General features: G+C 54.0%; 5 protein-coding genes across 5 annotated transcripts; 2 read left to right on the top strand and 3 right to left on the bottom strand.

Moving 5' to 3' along the window:
• Positions 1-492: 492 nt before the first annotated feature.
• CH63R_05885 (uncharacterized protein) lies at positions 493-3,728 on the top strand (the record flags this gene model as incomplete). Its single annotated transcript, XM_018300860.1, has 2 exons — positions 493-597; positions 699-3,728. 2 exons carry the CDS (start codon positions 493-495, stop codon positions 3,726-3,728), a joined length of 3,135 nt encoding a protein of 1,044 aa, XP_018158710.1.
• Positions 3,729-4,855: 1,127 nt separating this feature from the next.
• On the top strand, positions 4,856-5,563 carry CH63R_05884 (uncharacterized protein; the record flags this gene model as incomplete). The annotated part of the gene is made up of 3 exons (XM_018300859.1): positions 4,856-4,868; positions 5,183-5,323; positions 5,349-5,563. The coding sequence occupies 3 exons, from the start codon at positions 4,856-4,858 to the stop codon at positions 5,561-5,563; spliced, it is 369 nt and encodes a 122-aa protein (XP_018158709.1).
• Positions 5,564-5,792: 229 nt separating this feature from the next.
• CH63R_05883 (Glycosyltransferase family 28 domain-containing protein) lies at positions 5,793-9,915 on the bottom strand (the record flags this gene model as incomplete). The annotated part of the gene is made up of 4 exons (XM_018300858.1): positions 5,793-6,967; positions 7,017-7,867; positions 7,923-9,597; positions 9,675-9,915. 4 exons carry the CDS (start codon positions 9,913-9,915, stop codon positions 5,793-5,795), a joined length of 3,942 nt encoding a protein of 1,313 aa, XP_018158708.1.
• A 3,310-nt stretch (positions 9,916-13,225) lies between these two features.
• CH63R_05882 (Sec61beta family protein) lies at positions 13,226-13,963 on the bottom strand (the record flags this gene model as incomplete). Its single annotated transcript, XM_018300857.1, has 4 exons — positions 13,226-13,260; positions 13,333-13,428; positions 13,562-13,772; positions 13,961-13,963. 4 exons carry the CDS (start codon positions 13,961-13,963, stop codon positions 13,226-13,228), a joined length of 345 nt encoding a protein of 114 aa, XP_018158707.1.
• Positions 13,964-15,758: 1,795 nt separating this feature from the next.
• CH63R_05881 (NLI interacting factor-like phosphatase) lies at positions 15,759-17,422 on the bottom strand (the record flags this gene model as incomplete). Its single annotated transcript, XM_018300856.1, has 3 exons — positions 15,759-16,070; positions 16,121-16,270; positions 16,325-17,422. 3 exons carry the CDS (start codon positions 17,420-17,422, stop codon positions 15,759-15,761), a joined length of 1,560 nt encoding a protein of 519 aa, XP_018158706.1.
• Positions 17,423-17,447: the final 25 nt, after the last annotated feature.

Raw genomic sequence — 17,447 nt, 5'->3', positions numbered from 1 at the left:
CTTCCTCCTCCTATTGTTTTTCTCTCCATTCCACAGCCACGTTGCCTACCTCTACCTGCCTTACCTGCTCTGTCTTACTTTCACTCACTCGTTGGCTCTTGCTCCGCCAACAGGTAACTAATTCGACTCGTCGTCTCTGTGTGGCCCTTTTCATTCACCGTCTTTTCCCGTCGCACCTCTCGCTATTCATTCACCCACTACGAAGAAACTCGCAACGCCCCCGATTCACCATTCCCTGCCACGTTCTGCTGGCCGCCATCACTGCTCTGTTCACAAACTGTTTATGCCGCCACTATTGAGCCACCTTCTCTTAGCAAACGCCTTACGAAACTCCCAGCATCAAGATTATGACAATACAAGGACGGCTTTCTTAGCATCGCCCCCTCCTCTTTCCACACTTAGGACCGCTGATCGGCCGTTATCCCCCGTTCTGGACGCCACTACCCCACCCACGACATCACCAATCCCTCTCCGAGAGCTCAATACCCGACAATGACGGCCACCGCTGCCGCTCAGCATGACTCTAACTCGCCGCAAAGGGGAAGACCACGGTCTGACAGCCTTCAGAAGATGTTGGATCTGGAACACGCCCGGAAGGTACGCCCATCCCACCCTAACCTGACGCCTCCGCCCCGCGTAGCATCCACCTCAATTTGACTACCGTACCTTCCCACCCACTAACACGCTTCATCTTCCAGCTCGAGCGTCTTCAGGGGCACCACCAGTCCATGCCCGTCTACACCCATCCCTCTCACCTGGCGTTTCAGCAAGTTCTTCAACGACATTCAAATCAGCCCCGTCTGCCCCAGTCTCCCCCGAGACTGAGCCCTTTTCCCACCGTCCATCCTCCGCCCCAGGTGAAGCCCACCGTCCCGTTGCAGTCTCGCCGAAGGGAGTCATCTGTTCAACTTCCCGTCAAGAAGACAGACCTGCTGCCTTCTGCCATGAAATCCGCGCGCCGAGCCACTGCCTTGCCTTCTCTCTCCATCTCCGTGCCGCCTCCCCCATCCAACACAAAAGCCCAAATCGACCGCGAAGTCGAGCGCAACGAGTCTGCCGAGCACGACCACAAGCATAAGACGGTCACCTTTTTGGACGTCGACGTCTGCGAGGAGCCGACCGCCGACGACGCCTCTTCCATCTGTCACTCTCCAAGCTGGGAGTCATTTGGCCAGAACAAGAAGAGGGATAAGAAGAACGAGGCCAAGATGCGCAAGAAGGAGAAGGAACTTTTGGAGAAGCAGACTGAGAAGGAGGCCAAGTCTGTAAAAAAGATGCTGGCAGCCAAACTCAGCAAAGCTCCCCCGACGAGACCCCCGAACGCCTCGAGATCCATCTCCAGTCCGACCGTGTTGGCCGATGACAGGCTGAGGTCGAACAGTGCTCAAGCCTTCTATGACCCGCCTCCGCCAATCCGTCCCCACCACATCAGGCAGCGATCCGACTCGGTCGCGATGCAGCTCAAGGCCGCCTTGACGGGTAACAAGACACCCAGTCACCATCAGCTCAATGATGAGCAGGGCTTCATCGGCGGATTGAAACTTGAGAAGAAGAGACAGGAGGCTGCCGGCATGCCTTTCAGAAAGCCTGTTCCCCCGCCCTCTCTGACAAACCAGCGGGCGAATTCATTTGGGCCCGACGTGACGGTTACGCCACCAGCATTCACGCCTCCGGGTCTCCCGCGATCGTCCTCGTTCAGCCCGCAGCTCGAAGCATACAATGATCGGGCGGGTACCGCCCTTGACCCAAGACCACCACGGGTCGCTTCTATGCATGTTCCGTCATGGTGCCAGCCCTTGGTGTCTCCGACCGCACCGCCCGTGCCGGATATCAGCAACCTAAAGCAGTGGAAAAACAACGCCTCAAAACAGCGCGACGATGCTGTCGATGACGATTTGTTGGAACCTCCCAACGCCTTGAGCGAGTTTGTGCTAGAACAAGAGAGAGGCCGGCGTAGGGAGAGCTACGTACACCAATCCCGCCAGCAAAGCAGAGAACGATCGATCCACGGCTTCAAGGACGAGGTTCGTGTCTCATCTGCCAAGTCACATTACCCTCCCCAGGCCAACCGACAGCATCAATCTCGAGCGCAACCGTCGTCTTCCGAGAGCAGTCCTCTGGGTGGCAACTTCCAGCTGCGTAATGGCTCTCTCAGTAGCCTCAACGTCCATGACGATCAGCCGCCCCACGGCGACGACTTTACTCTCACCTTTCGTCTTCCCTACACGCCTCCGGCACATGGCAGTCCCCTCCAAGGCTCGTTTGACCGTTCGACCTCCCAGGGACCACCGGCATCCAGGATGACACCCAGGGAGATACCTCTCCCCGCCGAAAGGTCAACATCGCGTGACAGGCTTCCGCCCACTCCTGGGGCCGCACTTAAGAGCTTCAGGGATGCTGCCAAAGCAGCTTTCTACAAGGTTTCATCGCCAAGTTCTTCCAAGCCTCCGGTCTCGAGCTATTTCACGCGGCCCGCACGAGACACAACCATGACACCTGACTCGGCAACAAGCTCTCGGTATTCAACTGACGAGCCTTTACATTTCTCAGGCGTGGCTGTACGGCCATTTGCCGAGTCTGCCGAGTCCGGCATGCCGTCAAGGGAATCGTCGGCTCGTCCAACCAATAGGTCATCCATGTCTTCGTGTGAAGAGGGCTTGCCTTCTCCGTCGCCAGCCACCACTCCTGATTCATCGAGACCCCAGTCGGAGAAGGGACTGCCATCGGTTGATGGAGAGATTGGAAGAGTGGACAACGAGACTGTGGTCGTCTCGGACGATACGAGATCGTATAGGCAATCCCACACGGCGATGCTGACATCTTCGCCGACCATCATAAACCCAAGGATCAGTCTCCCACCTCAGATTCCGGTCCAAAACCACGAGTCCCATCTAAATGAGCTAGAAGCCCTTGTGACGGAAAGGTTCGGTAGGAAAGCTAGCGTTGCCGACGCCGAGGACAGCGACTCGTCCCAGAGCTACCCCACTCCCACGCACACGGAGAGTTCCAAAACGTCGACTATGGCCTCGCCGCTGACGTCGGCATCTCTCACCAGTCCTCAGGAGTACGGACAGAAGCAACAGAGCCAGGCCGGTAACGCCCCTTTGCCGGCACCGGCGTCGGTGCTGGATGAGTCTTCGTGCATAGCCCAGCGTCGCCTGAGCTTGACTAAGAGTCGCTCAAGCCCAGACCTCGCCTTAGATACCAGTTTCCTCCCCAAGCTCAAGCACCAACCTCTGGTTCCCCGACCTCTCGTTCCGCAGCCCCCGCCGCGCTCGTCTAAGCGTGGATCTGTTAGCAATCTAGCCTCCAAGGCAGCGGCACAGGCTTCGCAGCCGCCCGACATGTCGGCGAGGAAGTCGATCGTGTCTCTCAAGACGCCGGCGAGCCCATCGAGCTACCTCGAGGAGGCTCGCAAGTCTATGCAAGGCCCTCTAGGCCCGCGATCCAATCGCTTGTCGCGCCCGTCCATCGTTCCACCCAACGGCACCCCTGAACCGGTTGCCAAGATGCTGGTGGAGTGCTGCAGCTGCAAGTTTTTGCATGACATGCCGAGCAAGGTCTACGAGTGCATGGCCAATCCGGACGCCAAAGTCGAGGACCGAAGGCTAGGGGTCAGTGGTGTTATTTCAACGGCGGTGAAGTGCCCGTGGTGCTCTCACGGAATGACGACGCGATGCTGCGCAGGATACGCGGCAGTTATCTATCTCAAGGAGAAGCTGCACTAGGCTGGAGAGAGAACAGAGCCCAAAGCAAAGCAAGATTCATGGGGATGATAGCACAGTTTGCGATCTTGGCTCTGAGATTTGAGCTTTAGTTTTTGAGCTCTCGTTTGGCTTGTCAAAATAACGAAAATGAACGAACGAAATGGTACAATACAACAAAACTGGTTACGCCGCTCACACGGCGGCGTTGCGTGTATAAACATGTATTAGTAGTAGCATACATATCAACTGACTGACTATTTGGATGCAGACTTGGCCAAGAAACAACGCATTCACCAGCTATTGAGACTGCTTGCAATGAGCAATTTGATCACAGGGGGAGAATGGTGATGGCCAACCCGACGGTAAGGAGGTTGATCCCTGCCCCTGCTTCCCCGGACCAACGAGCCAATCACGTTTATCAATTGTCAACTTTGGCTTCCCGATTGGGCGCTGCCCCCAGTGAACAAAGTATTTCGCACGGTAGAGGTAGAGGGTTCCTCCTGCGGGGCTTTGGGCTTGTATGTCGGAAAGAATATGTCTCCCTTGAAGCTGACTCTGGCGTCTTTGATCGTCAAAGATGAAAAGTGGCGAGTTTCAATGGATCCAGGAAGTTTGGCATAGCTAAGCTCCGCGCGCGAAGAGGTGCGGTTGGCGGTGTTTAGCGACCCGGAGTTTAGCGTCTCGCAGAAGGTGGGAGTTGTGGGAGTGAGATTCATCTTTCGTTTAGTTGTTTTCCTGTGTTCCTTCGCGGCTTGACGGGAGTTTACTAGGAGAGGAGGGCTCCGGAGACCATGATGGCGAGTTTCTCGTCGGATCTGGTAGAACGAGACGTCGTCTGCAGGCGAGGAAGAAGGCGGTTTCTTTGAAAGCTGGTCTCGACCTTGGCGGTGGATGCGTGGGCGCGTGTTTGTAAGTCGACTGAGCTACGATGTGCTAAGATTATTCAGCCCGGCGGCGGCAGTCTGACGCAGCACCAGAGACCCCGAAGTCAAGATGGGACCGCGAGAGAGAGAGAGAGAGAGAGAGAGAGAGAGAGGGACAACGGCAAAGTCACATCATCGTCTCACACACCCAGAAGCTGCCCGACGCCCGACAAGCCGTACGACGTCCAGACGTACCTACTCGACAGAGCCAACAATCATAACACCATGGTCAAGCTCGGTAGCAATAAACATCACTCTTCTGACCCCTATCTTCTCTCTTTCTCTCTTTCTCTCTTTCTCTCTTTCTCTCTTTCTCTCTTTCTCTCTTTCTCTCTTTCTCTCTTTCTCTCTTTCTCTCTTTCTCTCTTTCTCTCTTTCTCTCTTTCTCTCTTTCTCTCTTTCTCTCTTTCTCTCTTTCTCTCTTTCTCTCTTTCTCTCTTTCTCTCTTTCTCTCTTTCTCTCTTTCTCTCTTTCTCTCTTTCTCTCTTTCTCTCTTTCTCTCTTTCTCTCTTTCTCTCTACTTACCCTTTGCCCCAACGCTTACCCTACCAGTAATCACAAACTACAGTGCCACGCCTACGAACACGTCCTCCGCCGCGACCCTCACCTCCGAAGTCTATGCCCCGGAGGTCAAGCTCGACTACGCCGCCTTTTCCGACCCGGAAGGCCCTGCGTGGTCCCTCCCTCTCTGTCGTCGATGTTCTCCGATCCATGACAGCGACACAGCACCTTCTCGCCGGCGTCATCGTCGACTCCTTTCACCACCCCGGCTGCTGCAACGCCGTTGTCACTGTCTTCGCCTCCCTCGTCCGCGTCGCCGCCCTCGAGGACGAGGACCGTAACCCCTGCCGCATCCGGTCTTACATCACCATCTTCTACCCGCCTGACTTCTCCCGCCCATTGTCACAGAGGAGAAGAAACAAACAGCGGTGACGGAGTAGGTTTCGGCGCTTCCTTCTTCAATAACATTCATGCACGCGGCGTCACGCAGAACACACCCTGGATTGGCAAAGAATATCAACGGTTTTGGGATACGGGAAAAGAGGTAAGATCAGATTATAATATCAAAAAGCTTAAAAAAAAAAAAAAAGGAAAGGAAAGATGTGAAAAACTCAAATGGTATCTCGGATGTGCCATCTATCCCGTGGTCCTCTTGCTGAAATCATTGAAAAGAGCTCGATCCCCCCTGCCGCCCGGTCAGCTTCAAACTCTCCTCCATTGCCTTTTTGAGATCTTCGTCTTCGTCTTCGTCTTCGTCCGTAACCTCTCGCTCCTTCCCCTTGGACGCGCTCCGCCGAAACTCCTCCTCCGCTAGGCTCTGCTTCTTCACGTACTCCATCACAATGTCTTCCTCCGACCGCGCTGCCGCGGCCTTGCTCAGCTGCTCCCGGTGCGCGACCTCAGAAGCCTCGATCGCCCTCTTCAGTTCCTCCTCGTCATCCGCCGGGCCCTTAGTATGGTATTGCTTTGATTCCTCCAGTATGCGCTTCAGCTCCTCATCATCTTCGGGTGCCCGGTGCTGAGCAATCTTGGATTGCTCGAGAGCACGCTGGAATTCTTCGTCGTCCCCTTGCGAGCCTTGTCCCGGGTGCACACCGGCAGCCTGCAGCGACATACTCTGCTGGATCGCCTTCTCGATAAGCTGCTGGTACTCCTCGTCCGTAATTTCCAATTCGGCACTTGAAAAGGGGTCCTGGTCATGGTTCTTCGCGTCTCTGTCGTTCGACATGGGCTTCTCACGCTGAACGTCCGGGATCCCTGTGCCGCTGCTACGAAAGTGGTTGACACTGGCCCTGATGGCCTGCTCGACCGCGACGTCTTCTTCTGGATTGCCACGTGAGGTCTCGGCAACAGACGCGCGGATAGCGCGCTCGAATTCCTCGTCTTCGGCAACACTGGTCGTGGTGCTCTCGGGAAGTGACAGATCAGACCTCGACGCAGGTACGAGAGCCTCAACGTGTCCCTTCTTCCACGCCTCTTTACGCGCGTGCAGCTGCTTCCTGTCCTCAAAGGACAGCTTTCTTGTGTGAGACCAACCGGTAACTGGGGGCGTGAGGCTCTTTTCTGATTGGCCCTGCATGTAAGGGTTTTCACCGTCTGCTCTCTGCTTCTCGCGCTGCTCCTTCAGCTTCATGGCCTGGAAGTTCTTCAAATCGAACTTGACGTTATTCCACCGAGCAACGACGTCTTCACGTTCGGCCATGCCTGCGGCTTCCATTTCCATCTGTCCCTGCTTCATGCGGGATGCAATTATATAGTTCTGGACGCTGGTAGAGAACGCATTGCGCAGCGTCGCGTGGACGCCTTGCATGGTGTACGCCGGCACAGACCATACAGCTGTGAGAGTTAGATATCGTTCCAGTCGCCTGTCAATTGGAGCACTCACCGGATGCGGGCTTGAAGATCAAACCACCGATGCCCTTGCCGAATCCTTTGATGAGACCTGGGACACCCTCCTTCTCGGCCCCCTTCAGAGGCTGCGTCACCAGCCCACCAATTCCATCGAACATGCCATAGCCAAATTCCTTTGCCGCGATTCTGACGCCGCTGGCAAAGTCTGTCACTTTCTCGGGCGGCCGAACTGTGTCGTCGTTGTACAGGCGAGGAGCATTCCGGAAGCCCCTGGCCAGGCCGAGACAAACGTTCATCGGCGTCTTCACGCCGGTGGTAACGATGCGGCTGACGCTGGTGCCAGCTGCCACGGCGGCATCGACCCCTACGACTGCAGGTGAGGAGTCTCTGAAGGACCGTTTCCCTGGGTTGTTGGGCGGCCTCGCAGACTGCGCTGTCGATGGGTTTTCTGACGGTGCCGTCTCACTAGGAGCTATCGACCCGGCGTCTGCCGGGCTGAAAGTCATCGAGAGCGAGGTGGAATTCGTGTGTGAAGGCGCAAAGGATGATGTGTCGGGTTGCGGTGAAAGCGGAAGCGTCGGCGTAGAGCCGCCCGTTTCCATGAAGCCCAGCTGTGTGGACGACTCCGAAGCGTGCGTGCTCGGGGCGAGCGATGCGCCGTCACTTTCATGAATTGACTTCTTACTAGAACTCGATCCGCCCGGAAACGATGGCGTCGCAGGAGGTTCGGGCGTCTTGTCCCCTTTGCTTCGGGCTTTAAACAGCTCTCGAGGAAAATCCGCCACGGCCATGCCAATGTTGCTGAGGTCTGCCACAAGAGAGGTTGCCACCGCGGAAACGGGATCCCACGGTTGGCCCTCCGTGATGTACTCTTTGGGTCGGTAACTGCAAAGCATCAGTTAGACGACTTGTCACTCGTTTCATCGGCGAGAGAACTTACAGCTTGAGGTCAGAGTATTTGATGAGACCCCTGTCTACGAGAACTGCAGCGGCCATGGGACTCAGTCGAACTTTCGTCCGCCTGACGCGCCAAGCGGCTGCTCGACTGGGTTCGATGGAGCATCTTAGCTCATCAGTGTCCAAATGATCGTGAAAACTCTTTCCACCCAAATCAGTTCCCTTCTCCTCGCGGATCTTGTGACCGAGCTCTTGCGCCCTTGCCTGGGTTTCGGGCTTAATGGCAAAGTTGATGGCCTCGGCAAGCTTGTCTCCCGTGAGTTCCTTGTAGGGAATCGGATCCGGCCCAGCGCCAGCCCTCGAAACCATGGCTCCCCAGAATGGCTGATCGCCAAAGAAGGGTACGATGATGGTGGGCTTGCCAGCTTGGATACCCGCTGCCGTCGTGCCGGCGCCGCCGTGGTGACATACGGCCGACACATGCTTGAAAAGCCAGTCATGCGGTACATTGCCCAGCATAAAGACGCCTTCGGGGAGTCCAACATCCTCAGCGCCGAGACCGCCCCAGCCCTTGGACACCAGTGCCCGTACACTAGTGCGATGCACGGCGTCGAAGATCATACGGGTCAGAGCATTCGGGTCGTCCACCACGATGGAGCCGAACCCGATGTAAACAGGAGGAGGGCCGGCGGCCAAAAAAGCAGCCAGATCAGGGTCAGGTGTGAACGCCGAGGCCAGGTTCAAGAAGTAGAAGCCGGAAATGTCAATCTCACGCCCCCAATCGTTGGGCTTCGGAATGAGTGCCGGCGACCAGCAGTATGTGTACGGAATTCTGAGTCTCGTCAACACGCCAGGGGCCCAGATCAGCGACATGGGCTCCAAGTCCAGCGCCTTCTCTCGGAAGCGGTTGATGACGTCGCCCAGGCCCTGCCAGGTCATCATCTCGACCAAGGCGTACGAAACGTAATTGGTCATGACGGTATCAGTGTTTGTTGACTGAATGTTGGCCAGAGGGTGCGGGAAAGCGCGCGTCGGCGTCCAAGGCATGGTGAACATAAGATGCAGCGGGATGCCCATCTTCTCGGCGATGTGTATGTGCGCAAAACTCGGGGGGTTCGCAATGATGGCATCCGCCACGAAGGGTTTTTGGGCCGGGTCTCCAGGTATCCCATACTGCTCATCCAGGGGCTCGTTCTTAGCATGCGGCTTCGGCGGCGGTCCAAGCCCGTTACCAGCCTCGATACACGATCGCCAGCATCCGAGGAGGATCTCCTGGATGCCCCTCCGACGCTTGCTGACCTCGCCGCTCTTGAGCGTATCGAAGCCGGGCATCAATCCCGGGTTTTTGACCATGAAGGCCATAAGCTCGGCGGGATCACCGCCGATGCAGAAGAACTCAAGACCGTTCTCTTCAACGAAATTTTGGAATGTGGCGTGCGTGGCTATGCGCACGCGATGGCCGTAAGTGTCTTTGAGGACCTTGCCAAGAGCGACGAAGGGCTGTACATCGCCGCGCGAGCCAACGATTTGTATGACGAGATTGAGCTGTGGCGGAGGGGTCTGACCCGGCTGGCCTCCCAGACTCGGGGGAATGTAGGCGGGTGGGAGGGGGCCTTGGGGGCGCTTGTCGTCGAGGAGCTGGCTGCGTAGCGTCGGGGCGAGGATCTCGGCGAGGCGGCTGCCGCTTTGATTGATGTTGATATTGACTCGACCGTCCCCTAGCATTATATATTAGCGAGTTCTGAGGTCTAGGTGTCGGCAGAGGATGTGGTGGGTGCAGTGGGTGTGCATATACCGGTGACGTTGGCGCCAGCTTCAAAGCCGGCCTGGTTGAACTGCAGCTGGTTGGGAAGATCGCCATAGGCAGGCGGAGCCATGGTCTCGGACTCCAAAGAAGGCAGACTGAAGCCATCGGACACGAGGGCGTCGGGAACCTCCTGGCTGTCGACTTGATCGAGGTTCAGATCGCTGTGTCGCGGAGGCGGGGGAGGGGCAGAGAAGCTGGCGCCCGCTTCCGCATTCTTGACGACCGTCATTGCTGGGGAACCCGGTTTGTTGACTCGTTAACTCGTTAAGTGAGGGTGAAAAAACCAGCGACGGCGTCAGAATACTAGTGAGATGGTCAAGAAGATCAGGTCATCACGATAAGTTGTTGCAAGTGGTGACGGCGTCGCGGGAGTGAGTGTCCGAGAAGAAGCTGGGGAAAGTTGGTGTGCAAATAGGCTGGGGGAAGACACCGTCCGAAGACCGCACGAAGCTTCGTTGTACGGACGAGCAAACAACAATGGCGAAGCAAAGGATGCGCTCTTTAGTGACGTGGCCAAGAGGGGGGTAGTCAATCCGATGATCAAATTTGGGAAGCCCAGAGTGAATGGTGTTGTAGAGATGCATGAAAGAGAGAAACGACCGTCCTAAGTATTCAGCCCCCGTTTCATCATCGGAGGAAGAAGTTCAAAGCTCAAGGTGCAAGACCCTGGAGCTACAGTGGAGGGACGGAATGACGAGTGGTGGGGAGGGGGTAAGGATAAGGGGCCACAGGCGTGGAGGATCCCTATCCGTACAGAGTCTTCAAAGCACCGCCGCGAATCAATCTGTACCGCAGCAGCAGCAGGCTTGGGCGAGCACACTGGGGAGGGCAAGTTATGACGTCCACCTCCTCGACAGGTCGTCCAATAGAACGGAGGAAGCGATGGAAGGGGGCTGCCTTATTGGGCCAAATTGACAATGATGGGGTGTGTCAATGGGACGATTCAAGGGCCGCTGCCGCACAGCCACAGACGAGGAGCGAACGGGAACCAAGGACTGGGGCAGAGTAGAGAGGTCCGCCAATACGCGTCTCAGACACTTGACGATGGAGCTTTTATTTAACGACTTCAAGGCAACAACAAAAGCCAAACGTTGGTTGGTTCGCTGTCGTTGTCTTGTCACTTTTATTTTTAGGATGCCACCACTCAGAGCCGCGTGGAGCCTTAATATGCCCCTCGATTAGCAGTGCTGACGGTGTATCTCGTCACGGCAACCAGGACGGACAGTATCGCCAAGGACCGACGGGGGTTTATCAAAAATGGCCGACTAGAAGCTAGTTGTCGAGAACCTTCATCAAATTGTGACAAGTGAGTCCTCCGTATGTTGCAGTTACGGCTACCAGCAACTCCACCAGGTATGGTCACAGCAACTGCCCGCTGTTTGATTGAAACTCTCTTCTCTATCTATGAAGTGCCACCAAAACTGTTCCTCTTGCAAGGAAGGTAGACCAAACGACCGAGTCTCAAGATGACTTCGATACCATCGGAACGAGAGGCAGCTTTGCTTCTGCTTGGAGCACTAGAAGCGAAGATTGAGGACAAGAAGTAAAACTAAGAATAAAGAAGCTTATCTATAAAAATACTTATATGCTTAATTGCATATATCTCTATAACTAAAAGAGATATAAGTAAACGGGTTTTATATTTAGAATCCTTATAATTTTAGCTATAGAATGGTGTATAATTTATCTGCATATCTTGTATATAAGGATTTACAGACATACTAGTCTACATACAGACTAGTAGAAGCATTCCAGGCCAGCCCTTCATACCAAGGACTTCAGCCCTACATACCAGATAAATACACTATACTATAAGCGTATTTTTACATATAATAATATGTATTAATAATCTAGGATTTTATCCCTTAGGCAGAATTATAAATAGAGGGAATTTCCCCCTCTATTTACCTTAGACTTTAGACCTTATGCATGCAAGTAATATACAACCTTTCTGCCTACTTTTTATCTTATCCTTATTTAAGATATTCTATCTTATATTCCTACCCTAATCTTAATGTAAACACATGCAGCAGTAGAAACAAGACAATGAAAATGAGAAGTTGGGATTACTTCTGATGTTGGGGAATGGGGGGAGGGGGCTGGAGCCTCAAAATCTTAGAAATAGACGAGCACAGGAAACAGAGGAACAGAAGCACCAGGTATGGCAGCAACCTATAAGCAGACACAAAGATGGGCAACGGCAAGGAAAAGCATACGTGGGTTTCAAAACACCAAAAAGACTGTGAAAGCAAAAGATGAAGACCTCTCCCCTTCCAGAATCGAACTAGAGACCTTTCGATGACAACGTAACCATTACAGTCGAACGTGATGAACCAACTACACCAAGGGGAGATAAGACAGCTAAGCTGCTCTCGGTGGATTGTTGAGATGACGTGGGGAATAGGTAAATATGAATGATCAATCCCCTGCAGGTTTGTGTGAGGGGGTGGTCGGACGAGGCGGGACTTTGCAATGATTGGCCAAACAAAACAGGAACAGAATAGGGGAAGCCATTTTATGGATACCCAATATTCCGCCAATAGCAAAGCACGGCGCGAGTGCCATGGGCTTACCTTGCCGCTCTTCAATTCAATCGTCTGCCACACTTGGCTTCGTTTTTTGTCGGCTACGAACGGAAGCTCATTTGGGTCATTTGTGAAGGGAGGTAAATTTCTATTGTCTCCGGTTGAGGGTTGGTTGTCCCAGCTCTCAGTGCCTGTTACCAAAAAAAAGCTCTGATTGTATGTTGCCTGCGCGCCTGAGTTCGCGGAATGAACCAACCCTGATGAGAACCCCACATTGTCAAATGGTGCCACCGTTGTGTGGGACTGTGGAACACTTCTTAAGCACCTTCCTATTAAGCAGCCCAGGGTTGCCACAGGGGTCGTGAGCTTCCAGGCCATCGAGGTGTTCGGGGTTTGACGCGGATAGCTACCCTCGTTTTTTTACTCGATAGGCACCTGAACAACTTTGGAACGGTGAGTTATACAGCTACTTGACCAGGGCCCACGTGCCTCGCAATGGGATTGTAGTCTGTGCATTCTGGCTCTTGAGTTATGCACCCAGCGTCAGACCTAAGCTGTCATATGCCAAGGTAATGTCACATCAACAACAAAGACGCAAAAACGAGCCATATCTTGGTCTCCAAAAGTCGCATTCGACAGCATAGAACTAGAGCTGTAATAGAAAAAGGAGGTATAATACAGCGGCGCACATCAGTCATGCTCTTCTCTTTCTCTCTCTTCCTCTCCTCAATCAGGCGCCCGCGTCCCTCGAGTAAAAGCACGCGCCTACAGTCCATTATCGTCAAAAGTTGCTTTTGTGTTGGTTTGATTACAGATGCCACACTTCCACGCGTTCAAAGAGCAGATCTGTGTCTACGGACACAAGCTTCATGTCCGTGGCAATGCTCGACCAGTCTCGGTTCAACAAGGTGCAAGCATCACGTATTTCCCTTCTTCATCTCTGGGCTTCGTCGAGCATTCATGCCCCGAAGCTGGGTTTCGTAACCACCTTTCTCGGTCCTTTCCATTTGCTTTTTAAGACGAGAACTTGCGGGTAATCTTGGCAATGACTGCGACGGATGTGTCAGATCATTGGGCGCCCTCGAGGATAAAAAGTGCTGGATAAGAAGAGGACGACTTACTGTGAAGAGCAACAACGCTGAAAATGAAAACAAGGGAAAGAACCAGAACAACGACGGGGTCGACCTTGAGACCAGGAGACTCGTCGGTGTAGAGTCCTACATCGCCAACACGTTAGCGACCAAATCCGAATAAAACTGGGTGTCTTTAATCGAGACGCCTGTCTCCTCATCTCCCACAACTGCTCCGATTCTCTTCCTTCTGCCATAAGACGCCAGGGGGCAAACGTACTCAGCATGGTGCTGCTGCTGCCACCGGCACCGGCAGCTCTCGTGCTGTTCGGCCGCGCATTCGCAATCTTCTCCTTCTGATCGGCGGCGGCGCGGCGACGAATGGCAGTGCGGGGGCCACCGGGGGGAGTAGGTGACGAAGGGCGCGCAACGCTCGCGCCGGAGGCGGCGGCGCCGGGCGCGTTAACGGGCGAGGAAGGGCGAGGGGAAGACTGTCGCGTAGAGTCACCGTCAGCAGTTGTTCCATCATAGTATTCCGATGAGTTTGATGGACCAGCGCAAGAGAGTCGCAGCAAATTCAATTGGCAAAAGTGATTCATATGTGACACAAAGCCATAGGTAATGCGATGGAAGCTCGAGCAGCTGTCACAAGGGGGAGGAGGCAGAACCAGCTACGAACCATTGTAAAGGAGTGTGACGAGAAACAGATCCAAGAATCACTGCAGGATTACTTAGAGATTGGCGGTTGAACCGTGAAGAAGCGGCGCGGAGAGAAGGATCGAGATTCGGGAGTTTGTTGGTGGTCGGAGGGCGTGATGGGAAACTCGGGCTTCTGGATGGTGCACCTGCGCTCAAAAGTGGCAGAGTTGAGGCCACAGTTTTGGAAAGGGGACCGCGCTGCCGAGCCGCGGTGGCCAGTGGCCAGTGGGATTATCCGACCCGACGTTCCAGTCCCGTCCCTGGGCAGCCTAGCGGGGCGGCGAACCTCCTTGAACAGGCCTGTCACTCAGCACCCAGCGGGGATAACGCCTATCCAAGAGCAAACTCCACAAGCTCGCCTATCCCGGGGTGAGTGACCACTCAGGTTCACGGTACGCAGACATGGTCATCCTGTCATGTAATGCCACCAGTTCATCATGCACATGCTTTTTGGCACCAGGCAAGACAAATAACGTACACGCATAGCGAGTCGGCCAACATAGCGAGCCGGCCACTCCTTATCGCTAGAAAAAGCCCCTTTTCTAACTATTTATTAAAAAGTAGATTCTTAACTAATAAAGACCTAGTTTTTAGTATTAGATAACGATAAGAGTTAGATTTTAAGAAATAATATTGTAGAAATTATTGTCTCTTCCTAACCCTAGGTTCTTAGTAATCCTCTTATCTAGAGGCCTAGATAAGAGGTAAGCTTAGTAATATAGGCTAGAAAGAGATAATAATTTTAATACTATTATTTCTTAAAATCTAACTCTTATCGTTATCTAATGCTAAAAACTAGGTCTTTATTAGTTAAGAATCTACTTTTTAATAAATAGTTAGAAAAGGGGCTTTTTCTAGCGATAAGGAGTGGCCGGCTCGCTATGTTGGCCGACTCGCTATGCGTGTACGTTAACCTTTTTTGAACCATTTCAATTGAATTTGGGGATACTGTATGTATATCTACGAAGTCGCCGCTTTCTGCAGCAGAGCCCTTGCACCTGATCGCGCCAGCTCATGCACCATTTTGGGAAAACCAGCACACAACGCGAAGCTGTTCCACAATTGTGCTCGGCTCTCTTGCTCGCTCGCTCGCTCGCTTTCTTTCTCTTCCCGCTCAACGGTTGCCTACTATACTGGCAGTGAAATAAAACGTCTGCTTGCAGACTTCAAGGGATGGGTAAGAAGGTGATGATGGTGATGGTGATGGCGGCGGTGGTGTGGTGTGGTGTGTACGATTCAAACAACATAGAGAATAAACAAAGGGAAATCAATAGCCTGCCACGTAGAGGGCATCCCCTTCCAATTCCAACACATGGACCCATGGTATCCCTAGCCGCCTTTTGTTTTCATGATGACCGGTCCTCGACAGACAGGTATCTTTCGTTGTTGGGGTCTTCGAGCGCATGTCCTAAGCAATGTCGTCGAGGAAATACCCAGTGAACGGACGAGCGCAGCAGCAGCTCCTCGACCGACCGTTCCAACCTCCAAGATGCCCTGCTTTCCTTCCCCTTTCGATCCCAGGTTCCTTGATGAACTTGTCATCCTTGCGGTCCTTTGAATGCGGCCTTGAAGCATGCTGCGTGATAGCCGCCGTGAGCTGACTCAGTGGTCTGGTACCTCCGCCAGTGCTCATTATAAGGTATGATTAGACAGTGATACATCTACACCTGCTGGAAACGAATCATCGCAACCTAAACGCCTTCCGCTATGATGGGACCGCGGTCCTGCAAATTTCTTCGGAGGTGATGAACGAAGAAAAGAAATTGGTATCTTCAGTTTCAAAGTGTAACATCGAGGACCAGGCTGACGTCCTGGACATCCGACTTTGCGAGGTCTTCTAGAACGGGAATCAAGTCCAGCAGCTCGTTGTCGTGCGCGTCCGAGAACCAACTACTGATGGGAACGGCGTGCTGGGGGTGGAAAATGTACGAAGTGGGAGAGTTGTCGATGATGATGGTGTCCTTCAAGTCTCTCCCCACCTGGGAAAGATCCTTGACGTAGTTCCCTTGATGGTTGTAGCAACTCTCGCGGAAGAGTCTGTGGTGAACGACCTTGTGGATGTCGAGTTGATCCAGCAGGGGATCTCCATACTTTGGTCCGTGAGCATGCATTCGGGAGGAAAGGATGATAGATAACATACCTTGGATACGGACGCGGTGAACACTACCACTTCATAAAGCTCACCCACGCGCTTCATGAACTGATCGACGCCCGGTCGCTTGATAACATACACATTATGATAATTGCCCTCGATTTCTACGGGGATGGTGAAATCGGCTTGATGAAGGATCTGCAGGCCAATCAGCGATGTTACTCGTGAAGATTCACGAGGCATTATTGTTACCTTGAAAGAACTATGGACCAGCGTCTCGTCCAGGTCGAGAACAAGACACTTTTTGCCCTTGAACTCGGGGGCGATTGGGGGCAGCAGGAACTTCTGCTCGGGTTCGGAGGCGGTATCGATGGGTGCCGAGGCATTTGGGGCTGGTCCAGGTGGAGGCGGCGGCAGTTGTTGACTCGTCGGCGCATCTTCGACAGGCGGCGGGATTTGCTGCCTGTCTTCAGGCTCTGGCGTCGCATCCGGCATCGTCTCGTCTCCCTCCGCGTCCTTACTGCCCGTCTCCGGGATTGGTGCCTCCTCGGTCTTCTGGCCGGTGGTGGATTCAACGGTGATGGCCGGCGCGGCAGCACTACCAGTGGCAGCGCTAGTGGTGACAGGGCTGATGATAGCAGCGGCGTGTTTGGAATCTCCAGCATCGCCGCCAACGATGGTGTCGTCAGCTGTGGTTGCGCCGGAGACACGCTTGCCTTTTGCCTCGGTTATGGTCATCGGCTGCTCGGGCTGAGGTTGTTTTTCCTGGATTTGGGGTTTGTTGGATGATGACGGCTGCTGTTGCTCCTGTGGGGTCGGCTGTCGGGACTTGGCAGTGGTCGGCCTCGCAGGCAGCTTGTCGAGCTTGTGCACGGCGTCGTCGCCGTTCTCAATTGCGTTGGCGTTGTCGGGGACACCGCAACACCCAAGTAGCGCAAAGAGCCCGCCCTTCTTCTTCTTCTGCGGGGGGTTCACGGGAGAGTTCGGTTGGGTGTTGCCGGGGGTGTTGGTGGGTTCGGTTTCGATGCCGGATCGATGGCTTCCGACACTGCCATTTCGATGCCGTCCCAGAATGCTACCCTTGGACTCCTTGGAGCGTCCGCCGATGCTGTTTCTCGAGTCGCTGACTGTTGCTCCGCTCAGCCCCGTTGACGTGGGAGAGGATTGATTGCGCTGCGAGGAAGACCGGGACGGCACATGCAGCAGGCTCCTACCCTTCTTTGAGTTACCACCCTCCTCTGGTGCCAGGAGCACCTTTTCCTTGGACATTTCTTGGCTTGACTGGCCGTTCTCTCGGACTTCGGGTGTGATTTCGTCGGCTTGGTTAGATGATTGTGGCCTCTCGGACATGATGCTGTCGAACTGAGTAGGTCGC

This window comes from Colletotrichum higginsianum, chromosome 4 (assembly GCF_001672515.1).
Source record: "Colletotrichum higginsianum IMI 349063 chromosome 4, whole genome shotgun sequence".
Classification (NCBI taxonomy): Eukaryota; Fungi; Ascomycota; class Sordariomycetes; order Glomerellales; family Glomerellaceae; genus Colletotrichum; species Colletotrichum higginsianum.
Note: the sequence above shows the minus strand (reverse complement) of the source record. Positions and strands in the feature narration are given on the sequence as shown.